Source organism: Protopterus annectens, chromosome 7.part0, assembly GCF_019279795.1.
Source record: "Protopterus annectens isolate FY-2018-M chromosome 7.part0, PAN1.0, whole genome shotgun sequence".
Lineage (NCBI taxonomy): Eukaryota > Metazoa > Chordata > Ceratodontiformes > Protopteridae > Protopterus > Protopterus annectens.
The window spans coordinates 1,741,637,375-1,741,654,764 of record NC_056739.1 but is presented as its reverse complement, the minus strand read 5'-3'; the positions used below and the strand labels follow the sequence as shown (position 1 = coordinate 1,741,654,764).

The 17,390-nt window shown below is 39.2% G+C and overlaps 1 protein-coding gene across 1 annotated transcript in view; it reads left to right on the top strand.

Moving 5' to 3' along the window:
* The window catches only part of NGRN (neugrin, neurite outgrowth associated), an 89,052-nt gene that overhangs the window by 23,916 nt on the left and 47,746 nt on the right, over nucleotides 1-17,390 (top strand). Inside the window, exon 2 of the mRNA XM_044078282.1 lies at nucleotides 2,419-2,529. Within this exon, the coding sequence (XP_043934217.1) occupies nucleotides 2,419-2,529 (111 nt within the window). The remainder of the gene's footprint in view (nucleotides 1-2,418; nucleotides 2,530-17,390) is intronic.

Below are 17,390 nucleotides of genomic sequence, written 5' to 3'. Positions count from 1 at the left end.
ATTTCTTTTTATACATCTTGAAAGAGCTTTGCTATACTCCTGATAATTGACACTGTATAACATTGGCTACTTAATGCATTGTAGTAATCCTGAAACATTGCTGTTTAATACTAATTTATAATGAAAATTTTATAATATGTTGGAGCTTTTCTCCCCGAGCCTCCGCTGAAAAAGGGCTCTTCAGCTCAGTCGGACAAACTGGGTCAACAAATGTAAAATAAATAAATAAAGTAATTAAATATAGAATCTGCTTCCTTCTCTTGATATGTATTCATTTGCAGATTGTATTAATCCAACTTCATACACCTAATTTAGATCATCACTGCAGTTCACTGAAACAAGTTTATGGGGTTAGGGGTCAAGGACTAAGATTAAACTGGTAAGGTTCTAGAGTTTATGGTTGGTCCCTTAAGTCAACACAGGGTTGTCCTATCAAAAAGTCAGAATGCAGTTTGGATTTGTGAAAAGTAGATCATGCCTGCTCAACCTGATAGACTTCTTTGAGTTTGTCACCAGAGCTGTGGATGAAGGCAAGGTAGATCGCACAGCCTACCTTGATCTTGCCAAGGCTTTTGACACCATCCCTCACTCAGGAATCATAAATAGACTCACTAAACTAGGCGTAAACCCCTATGTCAGAAGGTGGGTCACAAACTGGCTCACTGATGGAAGCCACACTGAAAGTAGCAGATTCCAGATCTGACTACCGACCAGTTACAAGTGGAGTCCCACAAGGATTGGTCCTGGGTCCTCTCCTGTTTGGCATCTACTTCTCTGAAGTTCAAGCCAATATAAAGGGACTTTGGCTGATCAAATTTGCAGATGACTGCAAACTGGGATCCGTTATTGACTCTCCAACTGATGTAGACATTCTTCAAAAAGGCCTTACTGTGACCAATGACTGATGCCAGAACCATGGCCTTAAGCTGAATACCAAAAAATGCATAGTCATTCCCTTTGGGAAAAATTCGGTGCCCATGAACTACCAACCACATTGACGATAGTCAGTTAAACACCAAAGGTGTGATAAGAGATATGGGGACAGGGGTTGACAGCAACCTCTCCTTTAACAACCACATTGCCACTGTGGTCAGAAAGTCATTCTGTGTGGCACATCTCATTACAAAGGGTTTTTCATTAAGGAAGAAATATGTCATAGTCCCTCTCTACTTGTCACTCATCAGACATATTGTAGAATACAACACCCCATTTTGGCATGTACCTCACTAGACACCTACAACAACCGGAAAGGCCCCAAAAATACCTCCTGGGCCTTAAACACATGCCCTGTATGGACAGACTCAAAAAGCTCCAGCTATACTCTGTCTTTAATAGTGAGCACTCAGATACTCTTATTTGAATGTAGTTTATTAAGGGACAGTGAGAAACAGGAGACTGGTTTACCTCATTGCTTTATTTAACCCACGATCAGGGTTTTTGTTCAGAGGTGTATTTGTAACCTGTCCCTCAACAGAGACTCTTAAGAGTTCTTGGATAGCTGCTTTCCATTTTGTGCCCATGATAAATCTATGCTGTTTGATTAGGGCATGTAGCCTTGTTAGTTTTGCCACAGGCTCCCTGAACAGAGCAGCTTTTTCTCCATTTCCTTACACAGAAGCGCATATTTTTATATTGCTTGTATGAAACTTTTTGTAGATTTGTTGCCTAGATAGTGCAAGGAGTTCTTCAAATTGATATGAAGAATTGCTTATGTGTACTCTTGTGGAAATTGCAGTTGGCTCCATGAGCAGACATAAACTGCAAAAGAGTGTATGAAAAAAGATCATAAAACTTCAGTTCTTCACCACTAGTTGCTGATAGGCTACAATCTGATTTGATCTCCTTTATGATTGAATGTAATGGCATGATGGAAGAAAGTGACAACTGAGAAATTTCGCATGACACACGGTTTTGAACAGTCCGATAGAAGAAGCCATCAGTATTACAGATAAAAAAATGTAAATATAAATATATATACGTGTGTGTATTATATACATACATATATATGTGCAGATTTTTTCTAGTATTTACATTATTTATCTATACAGTGGTGCATGTTTGTGTGTATTATGTACATATATATATATATATATATATATATATATATATATATATATATATATATATTTATGTGTGTGTGTATATACACACACACATATGTATGTGCAGATTTTTTTCTAGTATTTACATTATTTATCTATACTGTGGTGCAGAGTCATTTTCCCTTGCTGTTTCCAGTCTCTCCATCAAGACTTGTATTTAAATTACATTTCCTGTATTGTACATTTGAGGTGGTATCTTAATTTGATGGGCTGTAAAGCTGGAGACATGGCCAAAAAGAAAAAAAAAATATTGGGGCAAACTCTCTTGAGACTAAAAAAGTGACTTATCTCTGAGTATTTGTTTTATGTCCTTTAGGGATGAAAAAAGGAGGCAGAAAGCAATTCTGTTCCACAGAATGAGAAGAGAGTTTGAACCACGTGGCCCACCAGAGAGGACACTAACATGGCAGGAAATAAAACAAATCAGGTACTTTTCTTATTAATCCATATTTTCTGAAACAGTGTAGTCAAGGCGGTGAGGCAGGCACAGTGCAGTATATTCAGTTGTATGTATTGAAATTGTGACTGTACACATACGAAATAGTTAAACCAGTCTCCTGTTTCTTTATCATTCTGTAATAAAAAGTTGTAAAATACATGTTTCTGTTGCAAATTACTGTTAGAAAATCAAGGGGACTAGTATCTTTCATCCTCTTGTTAGGTTAATAATGGTTTCATTCACTTTGTCTTTTTGCCCCCATTTAATGCTGCACCCTCCCGGCCCCATTCTTGCCTTACAGATTCTGCATCCTTTAGGTGATACTCAAGAAGTTTAACTGTGTCACCACTTACTCCTGACATTCTTTAAACTGCTTCTTGTCAGGGTAAATAATGAGTGGAGGCCTCAAGTATGACATTTGGCAATGATCTTGTTGTCTTAGTAGAATAGTTGGGAAATGCTTCTAGAACCCTCAATGTCTTTTTTAACTTTATTAGGCCCTGATGTGCATACGTGTGCTTTAGAGCATATCTTTGCTTGCGTGTATTTTCTTGGCTCTCTAGACACCATCAATATCCCTAGAGCACCTGTATTGAACACCATGGTCACCACCACCGCCTTTACCAAAAAACAAGTTATTCGTGGAACTTCCTCCTAATCCCTCTCATATGGAAAGGACAAAATTCCATCAGATACTTATCACAGTGGCTGACCTTTCAGTGGTCTTGGGCTTATTCTGAAACCAAGGACTTAAGCATAAACTCCTTGTCTTTGAGCAGCATTTTGTTAGGCCTTGTTGTCCCTCTTCCAGGCCATATGTACAAAGAAATGAGTAACAATGCTGTTGTTTTTGTTGTGAAGTCAGAGGTACAGTATGTTGCCAAGCATTTGTCATTTTTAGTTGCCAACTGTATTTGAAAATTAGCTTTTGTGCGGTAAGCATATTGATCGGTAGCTTTCAGAACAACCCATACTCCACTTGGATACAGTGGAATTGCACATTTTTTTTTCTTTTTCTTAAACCGTGTGTGTGTGTGTGTGTGTGTGTGTGTGTGTGTGTGTGTGTGTGTGTGTGTGTGTGTGTGTGTGTATGCCAGTAAATCAAAAAGTTAAAACATCGAAAGGCAACTGATTGACCACAGTTGGTCGAACAGCTGCCTACCAGAGAAAAAACTTTGTGCGGGGGATCCCCTTGCACCACCACACTCCTTGCTGATTACATAAATGTACTCTAAGTTCACATTATAGTGGAGAAAGGGCAAAATCCCTGATCCCTACTGTACCGTGATCTTGAACAAAAAAAAAGCTGTTACATCAGCTGACGCAGCTCTTTTTTTCCCATTCAGCAAGTTGTCTTTTGACAACTAGAATGTAACCCGTGTATGCATGTGTCTGTGTATATGCTCCCTCTTTGCAGAATCTATGCTAGCACTTTTTTCCCAAGTCCACACACTACAGAAATTGTCAAGATTTGACATTTTAAGCTCTGCTTGTTGGCTACTGACATTCAAGGACTCTGCATATTCGTCTGTGTGTGTATCTTGCGGCTTTTCCCAGTTCGGGATCGCCACAGCGGAACTCCGGTCCGCTAATGATTGGCAGTAGAGTTTTACGTGCTGGCTTGCCGGGGCTAACGCACAACCTTCAACGAAGGAACGCCCACTCACGCACGTCGTCACACAGTAGACGCTCTAACTGAGAATCGAACGAGCAACGTCTAACTGTGAGGCGACAACACTACCGCAGCACCACACTCTGCATATTCGTCTGTAATTGTGCATATTAAGCTTGGTCTGCTTGAGAATTGAAATGGAAGCTATTTATTTTACTATAGTCCGGTGGTTTTCACCATTAAAGTGTGTGAATGATTGTTCAAAGAATTTAGATTTGGATTCTCTGCATTGTCTGTAATTGTAACCGGCACCCCACCCTGATTTCCCTTTAAAGGGTTATCACTGGCAGTTAAGTACAGGTGTTGTATAAAAAGGAATGATTGCAGAGATCTAATTAAAAGGCAGAGGAAAAACAGAGCCATCTGAAGTTGAGATAACTGGACAGTTTGCCAAGGAACCAGAGATTCTGAAGTCTTGTTTGTATTTAGTACGCATGCTTTATGTTTAGGCCACATACATTGTTTAATTAAAGCTGGCCTTTCATTTGAGTTCTGTAGAAAAAAATAAATAAAACTTGTCTCACAGTCACTTTAAACTTCCACAGTAAAGAAAGAAGAAAATGGTGCTCTGCACAGTCTTGCATCGCATACACATTTATTTATGTTACTATGTACACATTTTTGGGTCATAGACATTTACTTACATTAGGGTCACTTGTATTCTTATTTGATGAGACCTCCCACTCTGTGCTAGAGTTGATCCCACTCTGCTTAAAACCATTGGTTTTATGCCTGCTGGATGGTATTTATGCTAAAAATAGAAAATAATAATAATAATAAAAGATAAATAAATAAAATAAAAACATGCTTTTGTGGTGGGTAGAATCAGGCCAGTGCAGCATTCACCCTTGAATAGCTGTTGCCCACCTAGTGCAGTCTAGCCCTCTCTACTAGTCTCTCCAGTCCATGCACTGGTCCACTGTCACCTTCCATAGTTACAGCTATGTGTTCCCCGCAATCGCCACAGTTCCCGTTTTATTCACTCAATCCCTAGGACTAACAGTATGGTGCTCCTACACTCGCTATGGGACTCCTGAATTGTGTCCACTTTCTTTACTATTTTCCCATTGGCCTTTGTTTGGGGTTCTGGTGTGCTGTAGCACTGTGTATTCACCTGTTCCTCTAGAATAGTCTTAACATAGTTTTGAATTAGATTGTTTTAAATATTGTTATGTTATTTATATTTGTTTATCAGGGTAGTGTACTGATCTGAATGGATCATTTATAGGCACAGCCTTGTGAGTAGGATCACATAAAAAAGGAACAAAACATATTTATATATTCAAGAATATGCTAAAAGATATAAATATATATGTGTGTATGTGTGTATATATATATATATATATATATATATATATATATATATATATATATATATATATATATATATATATATATATAATGTGTGTGTGTTATGTGTGTATGTATATAATGTTTATATAATGTGTGTGTGTGTGTTTAGTTCAAGAAACAGTTAATGATGGCAGAACATGGATGGAAAAATCAAATAATGCTTAACAGAGCTTTATGAATAAGATGTACAAGATGTAGCCATAATGACTGGGATTTATTTTTCCAGACGGTTGTGAAAGTACCTTCTTGCTCCATAGCAGAAATTCCCTTCGTTCTTGTTTCTGTGGCTTGCACAGTGTGCTATTTACACAAACTGTAGGCCTAGGGGTTGTTTAATTGTTTATTATGCCATGACACCCCCAAAACGTGCACGCTGATTGGCCAGCGTGCACATTGTAAATCGAGTTATACTAATGGAAAAAGGTCCGGTCGCCCGGACTTTTTTCCATTAGTATAACTCTACTTTTAAAACACTGTCTCGCTATGTTAAATGGGTTTAACATAGCGAGACAGCTTTAAAATAAGCAACGGAGATCTCCGTTGCTTATTTTAAAGCTGTCTCGCTATGCTAAACCCATTTAACATAGCAAGACAGGTTTTTAAAAAAAAAGCAACGGAGAAAGCAAGATCTCCGTTGCTTTTTTTACTGTTTCGCTATGTTAAATGGGTTTAACATAGTGAGACAGTTTTAAAATAAGCAACGGACATCTCCGTTGCTTATTTTAAAACTGTCTCGCTATGTTAAACCCATTTAACATAGCGAAAACAGTAAAAAAAAAAGCAACGGAGATCTTGCTTTCTCCGTTGCTTTTGCCCACAGCTCTGATGTACTGTGCAGGCGCGCAGTACATCAGAACTGCCGTGGATGCCAGACATCTGCGGAAGGGCAGTAAACAGGCATTATACTATGCCATTATTTAAGAAAAGTAATAGTTTCTTTTCTTAAATAATGTCATGGTATAATAGCAATAACCCACTTCTGGGTGTGGGTAATGCTGTATTTACCCACGGTTGGCTTTGTTTGGTCCTCGGGCTTCTCGGGACTAAACCACGCCAACCGTGGGTAAATCCAGCATTACCCACACCCAGGCGTGGGTTATTGCTATAACAGACTCCCTAATCTGTTTTGTTAAGGTAACTTGAGTGATTTGTGCTTCCTTCCACACTTTCAGGCAAGTGATATGTTCTGGCCTTCTGTTATTTCATCTAAACGTTTAGATTACCTCATTTCTTTTCAAGATAGTAATGGTATGTATCTGTTATGGCCTTCTTCCATTTCATCTAACTCTGTAAATTACCTCATTTATTTTCTTTTATCTCAAATCAACCTTTCTGTTTATTCAGAAGTTTGTTCTGCTAATCAAACCAGTACTAACACCTGGCATCTTTAAATTCATTGCTTCTTGAATTTCTAGTATACACTTTTTGCCGAGTACTGAAGTTACCTTTAACTACCCTACCTCCCTGAAACTGAGATAGTCTTTGGTCCTTTGAAAAGATGGAACACATTTTTCTTGCTGAATCCTCTTTTCTGAAGTTTCTTGTTTCAGCTGTTTCTGCAGGTGTACAAAATAGGTAGTTTCATTACTAGTGCCACAAACCCATTCTTCTTTGTAGAATGCTGGGGGTTATGTTTAGTGATCGAATGGCACATTCCCTGAATGGCCATTCATCACACACACAACATCAAAAGTTTTTTGCAATGAAAGGCCTCATGATTGTAAATTTAATTACATTGAACTATCATATTTGGCCAACATAAGGAAGACGGCACGAAAAATGTACTTATCGGTAACATAGGGATAAGGAAATCTGCCCTTTCTCTACTGTAGTGCAATCTTGGAGTTGGTATATGTAATTAGTGGGATGTGTCAGGCGCAGACTCCACATGAGGAGAATTCTATGAACACTGGACCCTCCTTATATGTGTGTGCGTGGGGTGGGGTGCACCCCCATCCCCACATACCAACTCCAAGATCGCACTGCAGTGGGGAATGGGCAGATTTCCTTTTCCCTACATTACTGATAAGTACATACTTCTTGCCTTTTTTTTGGTTTTATTTAGTTTTTGGTCCCTTTGCTGCAGAGTACCTTTTTTCATTTGATTAGGTTTTGGTCTCTGTGCTGCAGAGATTATTAAAAAGTGCAATGAACAGGGATAGCGAATCTTCTAAGATTTTTTTCAGCCCTCCTTTTTCAAATTTTCTAAGGGATTCTCTAATATCTCATCCAATCTTTTATCAAGAAAGAAAATAAGATGGTAAACAAGATGTTTAAGAAAAAATGGCAAGGGGGTTCCAAAAAATACAGGACTCCTTCCCAACAGTACAACAAGGCAGAATGACTTGTTTGTGAGCTTGTCCTCCATTCCACACTGATAGCCCCCTTTCCCTTCAGAAAGTCTGAATATCCACTTCTGTCTTTGGCAGCAGATTCAGACAAATGGGTTCTGAAGGTCATTCATCAAGTTTTCAGATGGCAGTGGGAGGAAATTCTTCCCAGGGAGTGATTCCTTGTCCACCATACCAGACTCTTCATTTCCTTCTGTCCTTCAACATATGTTGTCTCGGGGAGTGATATAGCCAATTCTTCCTTGGTTTGTTTTTTATTCAAGGACGTTTTTGGTGCCAAACAAAGAAAATACTCAAGTTGAGACCAGTTCTGGATCTTTCTTTCCTAAACCTATTTGTGATGGTGCCCAAGTTTAAAATGCTGTCACTTCACAACCTGTTACCTCCTCTTTCTCACTTAGTTTCTTGGTAACACTAAGTTTAAAAGATGTTTATCTCATCCCTAGTCATCCAGACTTGGGTGATTCTTAAGGTTTTTTGTGTCTGGATCACTTTATGTTCTCTCCCTTACCCTTTGGCTGTCTGCTGCACCAAAAGTGTTCTCCAAAGTGTCTAGCTCCAGATGTAGGACATTGCAGGCTACATGGTAGGCACATTTTTCCATATTTAGATGACTTGCTTCAGCTTTGCAGAGTCTTTTTCAAAGTGTCAGGAATCTCTCACTTGGATGAGAGATCTCTTACACAGGCTGGGATTGCAGGAGGGATTGCAGGAGAACATTTAACAGTCTTTTTTGACTTCTCCACACAGGACGATGTTCTTGGGGTGTCTGCTAGACACCTCAGTTCAAAGAGCTTTTCTTTCACAGGGAAAATAGATCTATATCTAGATCTTTTTCTTTAGCTTTCTACTCTGACTTCACTCTCTGCAAGGGAATACCAAAGCATTTTGGGTCTCATGGATTTTTTATGATTCTCATGATACCCATGGCAAGACTCCATACTCTTTGTTCCCAGCACCATCACTCATTATCTTTTTAGATCCTAGTTCTGGGGCTTGTCAGAAAAGAAATCACTTGATGGAAACAGCACGCTTCGCTAAATCTCAGGTCTCCCCATCTTTCTCTCTACTTCAAAGAGGTCAGTCATCACAGATGCCTTGAATTTTACTTGGAGAGCAGCTTCAGGGGGGGATGAAAGAGCAAGGTGTGTGGAATACCATAGACAAAGGTAAGGGTATAAATATTAGAGATGCTTACTCTGATCAAGGCATTCAATTATCTGAATAATCTTTGATCCACTGGACCTCTTCATGGTGTTACAGACAATACCACAGTCACTTGGTACATCAATAAGCAGTGGTCAACCTAGGTTTTGTGTCCTTTCCAGACTTGCCATGTTAGGTTGGGATATAGCTTTACAGCACAGTCTCACTCTACATCTCATCAGAGCAAAATTATGTGGCAGACAAGCTGAGCAGGACAAAGGGAGACCCTCACAAATGGAAACTAGATTAGGAGGTTGTCCAAGATTTGATCCAACTTTGTGGAGTTCTTCTCTTTGCCACCCCTCTAAACAATTAACCTACAAAATTATGCTCCAGGACTCCATGCAATAAGGCCTGGAAGTCAGATGCCTTTTCTTTTCCTTTGACAAGAATGTTCCCATATCCATTTCCACTGATATCCAGGATGGTTCTGAAGATTCAGAAGGAATCCCCCAGGATCACTGTGGTGACGTCTGGCCTATGCAACACTGGTTTTCCTTTCTTTTGGAAATGGTTATAGGCAGTTAGCACAAGCTTCCTCATAAAATTGCTGTATACACACAAGTACAGTAATGTTTGATACAACCCTGACACCAGCTAACTTCAACTAACTGTCTGGATGATAGGGGCTTAATTCGTTTTAGGCACCTAGTTACTGAGTGCATGCAGCAGATATTAATGGAGACAACAAAGCTTACTACTAAAAATCATATATTAGCAAATGGATGCATTCTAGTTAGCAGCCATTCAGGTCTAGCGTTTCTCTGATTTTACAGTATTTCTGTGAATTACTGTCCCATGGCCTTTCATGCTTCTCCATGAAGGTTAACTTATTGGCCATTTCAGCATGTCTGTCAATTGATCCTCCTCTTTCAGGGCATTCTAAGGTCAATATGTTTTTGAAATAGGTTTGTCATAAGAGACCTCAAAAGAAAATAGGTGGCTTCTCCTTTGGGATGTTATTTCTGTGTTAGAAAAGCTAACACTTGCTCCATTTGTGCCAGCTCATCTGATTGACTTGAGGTTCTTAACATGGGAAAACTGTTTTTCTGATTGCTCTGACTTAAGCAAAAAGAGTGTATGAGATGTATGCACCATATGATGAGTCAACCCCATCTCATTTCTACAGAGAGTTCTTTGAGAACGAGTCCTTTTTTATGCCTAAAGTGGTATCAGAGTTTACTTTAAACCAAACTACCCATCTCCCTGTTTTCTTTCCTGAACCGGAAAATGAGGGAAGTAGGATTCTGCACACCTTGGATGTCCACAGACAACTCGGGTACTATCTTAACATTGCAAAATCTTTCCGATCTCTTGATCAATTGTTCATTTCTTGTGAAGGTAAGGAAACAACCTGGGTCAAAACAGACCATTTCCAAATGGTTGTCTCGGGCTATTACCCTTATTTTCATCACAACAGAACTATTCTAAGCAGGATCAAGACCCACTCTACCTGTGCCTTGACTTTATCTGTAGCTTTTTGGAAAGGGTTGGATTCTAGAAGCAGCTAATTGGTACTCTGAACTTACTTTTACAAAAGTACTACAAGTTTGATTCTTTCCCTAGGACTAGATGAGACTTGGCTAGGAACATTTTTCAGGGGCTTCTGGACCCTTCTTCTTCAGTCTCTCAAATGTTGTAAGCTAGGGTAGTCTACCTATAAGCCACATCATATAAAGTGACTATCATGATTAGTCCTATTAGCATCAAAACAAATTATAACTAGGAAATGGAAGGATCTAGAGGAATTTAAGATAAACAAGTTGCAAGATTGTAAGCAATGTTAAAGAATTAGATTTGAGTTTGCCACCTAGGAAAACTGGCAAAACGCACTAAAATGAGTAGAAACTGTGGTAGCAACCCTGCCCTAGAAGAACCGTGCGTAACAGGAAAAAGTGGTAGAAAATGTAAGCTATAGGAAATTTGTTGTATAGCGTAACAAAAAGAGGAAGTGGATTGCTGCTTAAATTGTAAATTTGGTATTGGAATGAATGTAGAATGTGTTTGTTCAGTATGGAAACAAGGACTTTTAAAATGGTTTACAAATGAAGGTATAACTCATTCTCTCAAGTACATCTATTTTGAGTGTGCACCTTTAACTCCTAGTGGGTGTGGCTTGAGCCTTAAAATTATCACCTTACAGTTCTAACAAGTACTCATTGACAGAGGTCAAATATCAGTTCAGTTGTATTTGTCAGCATGTATGCTTCAAGATAAAATATTCTGATACCTTGTATGTATCATGGTTTTGGAATTATTAATGCAAGTATGAACAAGCAATATTTGACACCTAGAGGCACAGTAGGAGGTAACTGTAGAAATGCCTGGAGGAGCACTCGGGTGTAATGAGAGTAAATCTTAGTACTGGGCTGGTCTAAATGTATTGGAGCAATAATTAATAGTTTAATTCTGAAAGACTGTATGAAATAAAGTAATGGCCCGACTACCAGGAAATGTTAAAGGGCACCATCCATGAGGATGCTCTACTTTATGGAAATACAAAAGATGAAAATGTTTGTATAATAGCTTTTAACAAGTTAAGAAGAGAATATTACGTGGTTCTTGGCAAGGCTTTTTAGTAGACAATATATGGTTGGGTTGATTCTTTGTGCCACAATGTCCAGGCCCTGTCTCCAGCTTTCATACGTTTTGTGGACTTTGTTAGCCAGCAGCAGTTGATGCCTTAACACTATTTACACAGAGTGGTGCCAGGAGGTTAAGGTTATTGAGGAAGCTGGCATTTAAATTATATGACTGCTACTTCTAAACAGAAGGAGAGATGGTTTTCAGTGGTGACCAGTTGCATTTCTTTGTAAATGTCCATTGTTGAAGCTAGATAGTTAGATTTCTGGCCATGTTAAAGTAGATATTTCTGTGGATCTTTTGGTACATTTCTGAGCCTGTAGCTTCTTGAGCTCAAGGCAAGAAAAAAAAAAAAAACGTGGAAATGGGCTTACTACCTTGAAGAGAGGAGAGATTTATTTTCTACTTTAAGTGAGCCCTACTGTTAGGAAGCAAGTAGCAAATTATGTTAGTTTTGCCGCAATTAGCAAAGTCCCTGCCAGGTTTACGCTCACAGTCCCAGCAGAAAAACAAGGTATTTAGGGTAAAGAGTCACCTTGACTATTCCACCATTACTATTGGTCTAACATTTGATTGCTGCATCTGCTGTAATATTAGGTACAGGTGTTCACTTGAGACTTACTAATGAAGGCAATGTCTCTGCTTATTTGGGAAACCATGGCTTATTATAGTCCTTCCTTGGGTTTGCAATGGTAGGAGCCCAAATCAGATAACCCTTTATCTGTTGTTAAGGGCAGGAGAGCACAGTGCATTTTAACATGTAAAGGAAAAAGATATCGGCACTTTAGTTAGCAGTAAATCTGCTTGAAGCAGAGTAAGTTGAAGAGTTGTGATGCCACTATACTCTTCTGCATACTGTGATACAAACAGCATTGTCACTTAAATGTACCGCTGGTTAGGCAAGTCTTTCCTCTCTCAACCAACTGTTCTACCCTTCATCCACTTCTGTTACTCATTTCATCATGCCACCAAGCTCATGTGTTTGTATCTACTAAGAAATGTTTATTGATCTTAAGTTATTACAATATTAATCTCTAATTTGTTGCATAATATATGTTGTATGTTGTACATCTTTCCTTAATGTATGTTAACCTTATTTTATGCAGAGCAGCAGTTTGCATATCTAAGAGAAGTTATAGCAGTCTTGCGAACATAGCTAGGCAAATTATGTGTACCTCAGTTTTTGTGATGTAGACGGTGTCAAGCAGCATTTTCGGCTTAGAAAAAAACAACCTTAGATTCATTTGAATAAGCTTCTTTTGCTCATTCACCACAAAGAGTTTAGAAATACTGGCTAGTGCCCATTCCCATAGGATAATGGTGAATTCTGCACTATTTCTCAGAGGCTGACCCTTGAGCCAGTACTTGAAAGAAATGTTGCCAGTGCCGGTGGCATACAGGGATAAAGCCTCAACTTTGTCCCATGTGGCCCACGTTAGACTATTAGTTCAGAAGACTGACAGTGCTGGCAGGGATGATAGGTAAACTTACCCTGGGTGGGAGAGGCAGATTCAGCTGCACACATTGCTGCTGTCTTTTGGATGAGGGCTGGTAATGCAGGGGTGGCCCAGAAGTGGAGGTTAGGCTGAACAAGCCACCAATAGGTTGTAGCCTTCATAGTGAGTGTGTGGAAGATTGTACTCACAAGTGAGAGCATTGAGAGCCACCATGGTTATGTGTTTCATACATTCTACCACCCAAGGAGTAGGTTTGGACTGTCCACGAGCTCTAGTTGCGGTATGCTGTTGAGAGGACAAGGCATCCTTGTGGTTGCCTGAATGACAGCCTGCCATCAAGTAGCTGTTGTCACTGCTCTAGGTATAAACCTCACAGTGGAGAAATAAATGGGACCTTTCTTATTGAGGGGAGACCTGATGGTCAGGAACCTCAGGGGGAAAAATCATATGAAGAGGAAAAAAATCAAAACAAATGTTTACACCTTTTGAATTGTAAAAGCTGTGCAGAAACTATAAATGGAAAAAGAATTGTACTGTGTACAGAGATTGGCAGTTGTACAGCTGCTGACATAGCAGCTCTGAAGTCTGATTTAATAACTGGTAATAACCACAAATTATGTCTTAAAACAAGTGGCAATATCTTGGTAAATATAACTGTACCATATATGAACATAGTATGTGTAGGTGATTTGTTTGGACATTGGTAGCAGAATGAAATGTTATCCTGAATTGTTCCTTGTTGGCTTACTGAGGTATAATGAAGCATCTCCCATTATATTATCATTACCATGTTCCTTTTTAGGGATAGCAAAAATGATACAGTTTGCATAATGAACTGTATGCAGGTGTGTGTGTGTGTGTGTGTGTGTGTGTGTGTGTGTGTGTGTGTGTGTGTGTGTGTGTCTGTGTCTGTGTCTGTGATGCCTTGAGACTGTTTTGTTAATAATTCATCCATCTATCCACATCCTCTGTTCCCATTTTGCACATGAGGGCAGGGTGTCACTTCAACAGTAACAGTCATCTAGAGCCAAGGCTTACACCGCCTGGTGGCTAGCCCTGCCATGGTAGTTCTTCCACACAACTCATTCGCATGCATGCTCACATCTATGGCCAATTTACACTGTCCAGTCCACCTACTGCATGTCTTTGGAATATGAGGAGAAACTGAAGCACCCGGAGGAAACCCCCACAAACGCAGGGAGGACATGCAGACTCCATACAGCAGGCACCCCAACAGGGAATTGTAAGAGTATAACCTCTTGCTCTTTTCTTAATGAAGCCTCATCAACAATGCTGTTGTTTACTTGCATAGGTATAGAAGAAAATATGAAAAATGTCAACTTTCATAATCCGATTAACAAATTGTTATACCTCTGAAGGCTACACTAGGCAGATGTCATAGAAACAGTAGTAGGTAAGCAATCATAGGGACCATAATATGCCTAGCTGTAAACATCTTTAAGTAGAAACACTTGAAAGTTCTTGTCACACTTTTCGAGCACTTAATAGTGCTCACCTCTCAAATTGAGCCGCATATGATAACCCTGGAATAAATTTGTCTACCTGTCCCAGTCATCAAGAATAGCCTTGAAAGTAATTAAGGGAGTACTTTGTTTGACCTATAGAGGTAACATATTCTGTAGGCTGGAAGTACAGTAAACTGGAAACCTGTCCCTTTGAGTCTTATTTGTCAGTGTAGCTTTAGGTCCCTAGTGTGGGTACTTGTAGAGTTGCTGGGTTTGCAGAGTAGTAGGTCAGGTAAGTTTGGGTCTTTCATGGCTCAGTATGCCACACAAAGGTCACCTTGGAATATCTGGTAGGCTACTGTGTAGAAGGGGAGTTATGCTGATCTGTGGAGATACCTGAAGTGTTTTCATTTTCTTTGTTGGAAATCTTTGGGACTTTTCCAGTCAAGCAATATACTTGAAATTGTACTACCAAAGGGGGAAGTATTCTGTTTATTAATGTTTCTGATAAATGCAGTGGTTTGATGTCATCCTTGGATCTTGGGAAGATTCCCTTGGAAATTAACTCAACCAGACAGAAGGTTTATTCACCATTGGAGGAAGCATGACGATCAAATATGAGAGAGTTGTTCACATAAATATCCAGGTCTGTTATGACCATGTCTATCTGATGAGAATACCATTTATAATGTATTTTTTTTTTTTTTTAAGCATGAGACCATTTGTTGTATACCAGGTATGTGCATATTTCAGCCCTTGCTGGAGTTTTTTAATATCTGTGGGTGAGGAGATAAGTGGCCAGCTTGCAGTCATCAGCAGACTTGATCAACCACACTTCTGGAATATTGGCTTGGATGTTGGCAAAATAAATGCCAAAGCTGAGAGGGCCCACCAGTTAGCTCTGTGATACTCCACTGGTTACAATTTTACATTCAAAGAGGGCTCAAGCAACTTTCACAATTTGGGATCTGTTGAATAGCCAATTTAAAAACTGTCAGGAAGAATAGGGGTTAATGTTAAGTTGATCAATTTTTCTAATAATGCCAGCATAGAGAGAGAGTGTTAGAAGCTTTGATCAAATTCAAGATGAGCAGTGTGCACTGTGTGATCACTGCCCCTAGCCTCTGTAAGCTGCTTTTTACAAAGCCAAATTGATTGGGTTTAGATCAGACAAGTTAACACGTGTCTGCATTAATTAGTTCTGCTGTGACACATTCTCTGGACTTTGAATATAAGGCTGTTGAGTAGCATTGCCACCTATCCGTTTTTTTTCCCCAGTCTGTCCTGAAATTAAACTGATTGTCCAGTAGTCCGGAAAACACTACAATCTCCGTTTCAAAAAAAGAAACAAACTATTGGAGTTTGTTAAATCGGTGAATTTACTATGTTTTTTTTTTTTTTTTACAAAAAGCATAGTAAATATGCAGAAAAAAGGCATCGTTATTGGAAAATGAGGGCATTTTCCCTCATCCGATGTGGTGATGATGTCATGAAATGGGTTGGAAATGAGGTAGAAGATGAGTGGGATTATGTGAGGTGCAAGGGGTGTGGCCTATGCCTGGTTTTGGCCACAACGAAAGGTGGCAACCCTACTGGGGAGTCTGAAGAGTCTATAATTACCTGGGTCCATAGAACTTCTAGTTATTAGTTTTACAAATTGCTAAATGGCATTGATATTAACATATTCTAGGAAGTGCTCTGAATATTCATTTTTAGAGGTTTATACATGTAGCAATCCATGCCTGAGTAGTTGAATTCTTCTAGTAAAATGGCATTTGGTTTGATACTTAACTCCTTGATGACAAGGTAATTTTCATGATCTTTTGGGAACATTGATAAGGATCTATCGCTAGAAAGGAGGTAGTAGTTGGATTTGTCATGGGTGATTTGGATCTCTAGGCTCTCCAATTTAGAGTAATTTGATGGGAAATGATGGCGTTTCTGACATACATATACTCCCTGTAATTTCTAAAAGGCGTGAAAGCATTATATGCGCTAAACCTTATATAAGTGGAATGCTGTCATTGCATTAAAGGAATGTCTCAGTAACTACACAGGTATGAATGTGTGGGAGGTGCAGGAGGGCCTCTATTTTTGGCTTCCTAATATTTAGACTCCTAGCATTAAGTAGTGCCTCTTCGATGTTGTCCAAAGTTCTGAGTTTGAGTTTTCTGTGTTGGAATGTCCATTGGGAGGCTGTTTAAACAAGTCATGATGGGGGAAACAAAAGCTTTAGCCAGTATGCATAAGCCCTGACATGACAGGTGTAAGCTATCCCTGGTGAAACTGGTATTTCTGATGATGTAATTTTCATTAATTCCTCAAAGTATGGGTCTCTGATCTGACTTGGCCAGTTTATTTAGATTCTTGGGTACGACTCTTGAGCTCCTACATTTATGCATAATGCCCCTTACTTGCTAGATTACATCAGATATCGTTTGCTCCTCTAACGATTCGGTGGGGATTGCGTTCTCTCAAGCTCTAAGGTGCTTGAGTAAAATTAGAATTTAGTTTTTCTTTTCCTATTGTTATCTATTGTTCTATATTTAGCTTCCTCTCTTTACTCTTATTTACCTTTGGAATTCTGTTTAGATAACCTTTTGTACAATTGTTTGTACTCTGTTTTATTTCCATATCTTTTAGGTTTTCTTTCTACTATTGCTGGTAGTTACTCTTTTTTTCCCTTTCTGTTTTTCAATATCTTGTAGCATTTCTCTCTTCTCTTTCTTCCGATTACCGTTTGTTAGTGTGCGGCCATTGG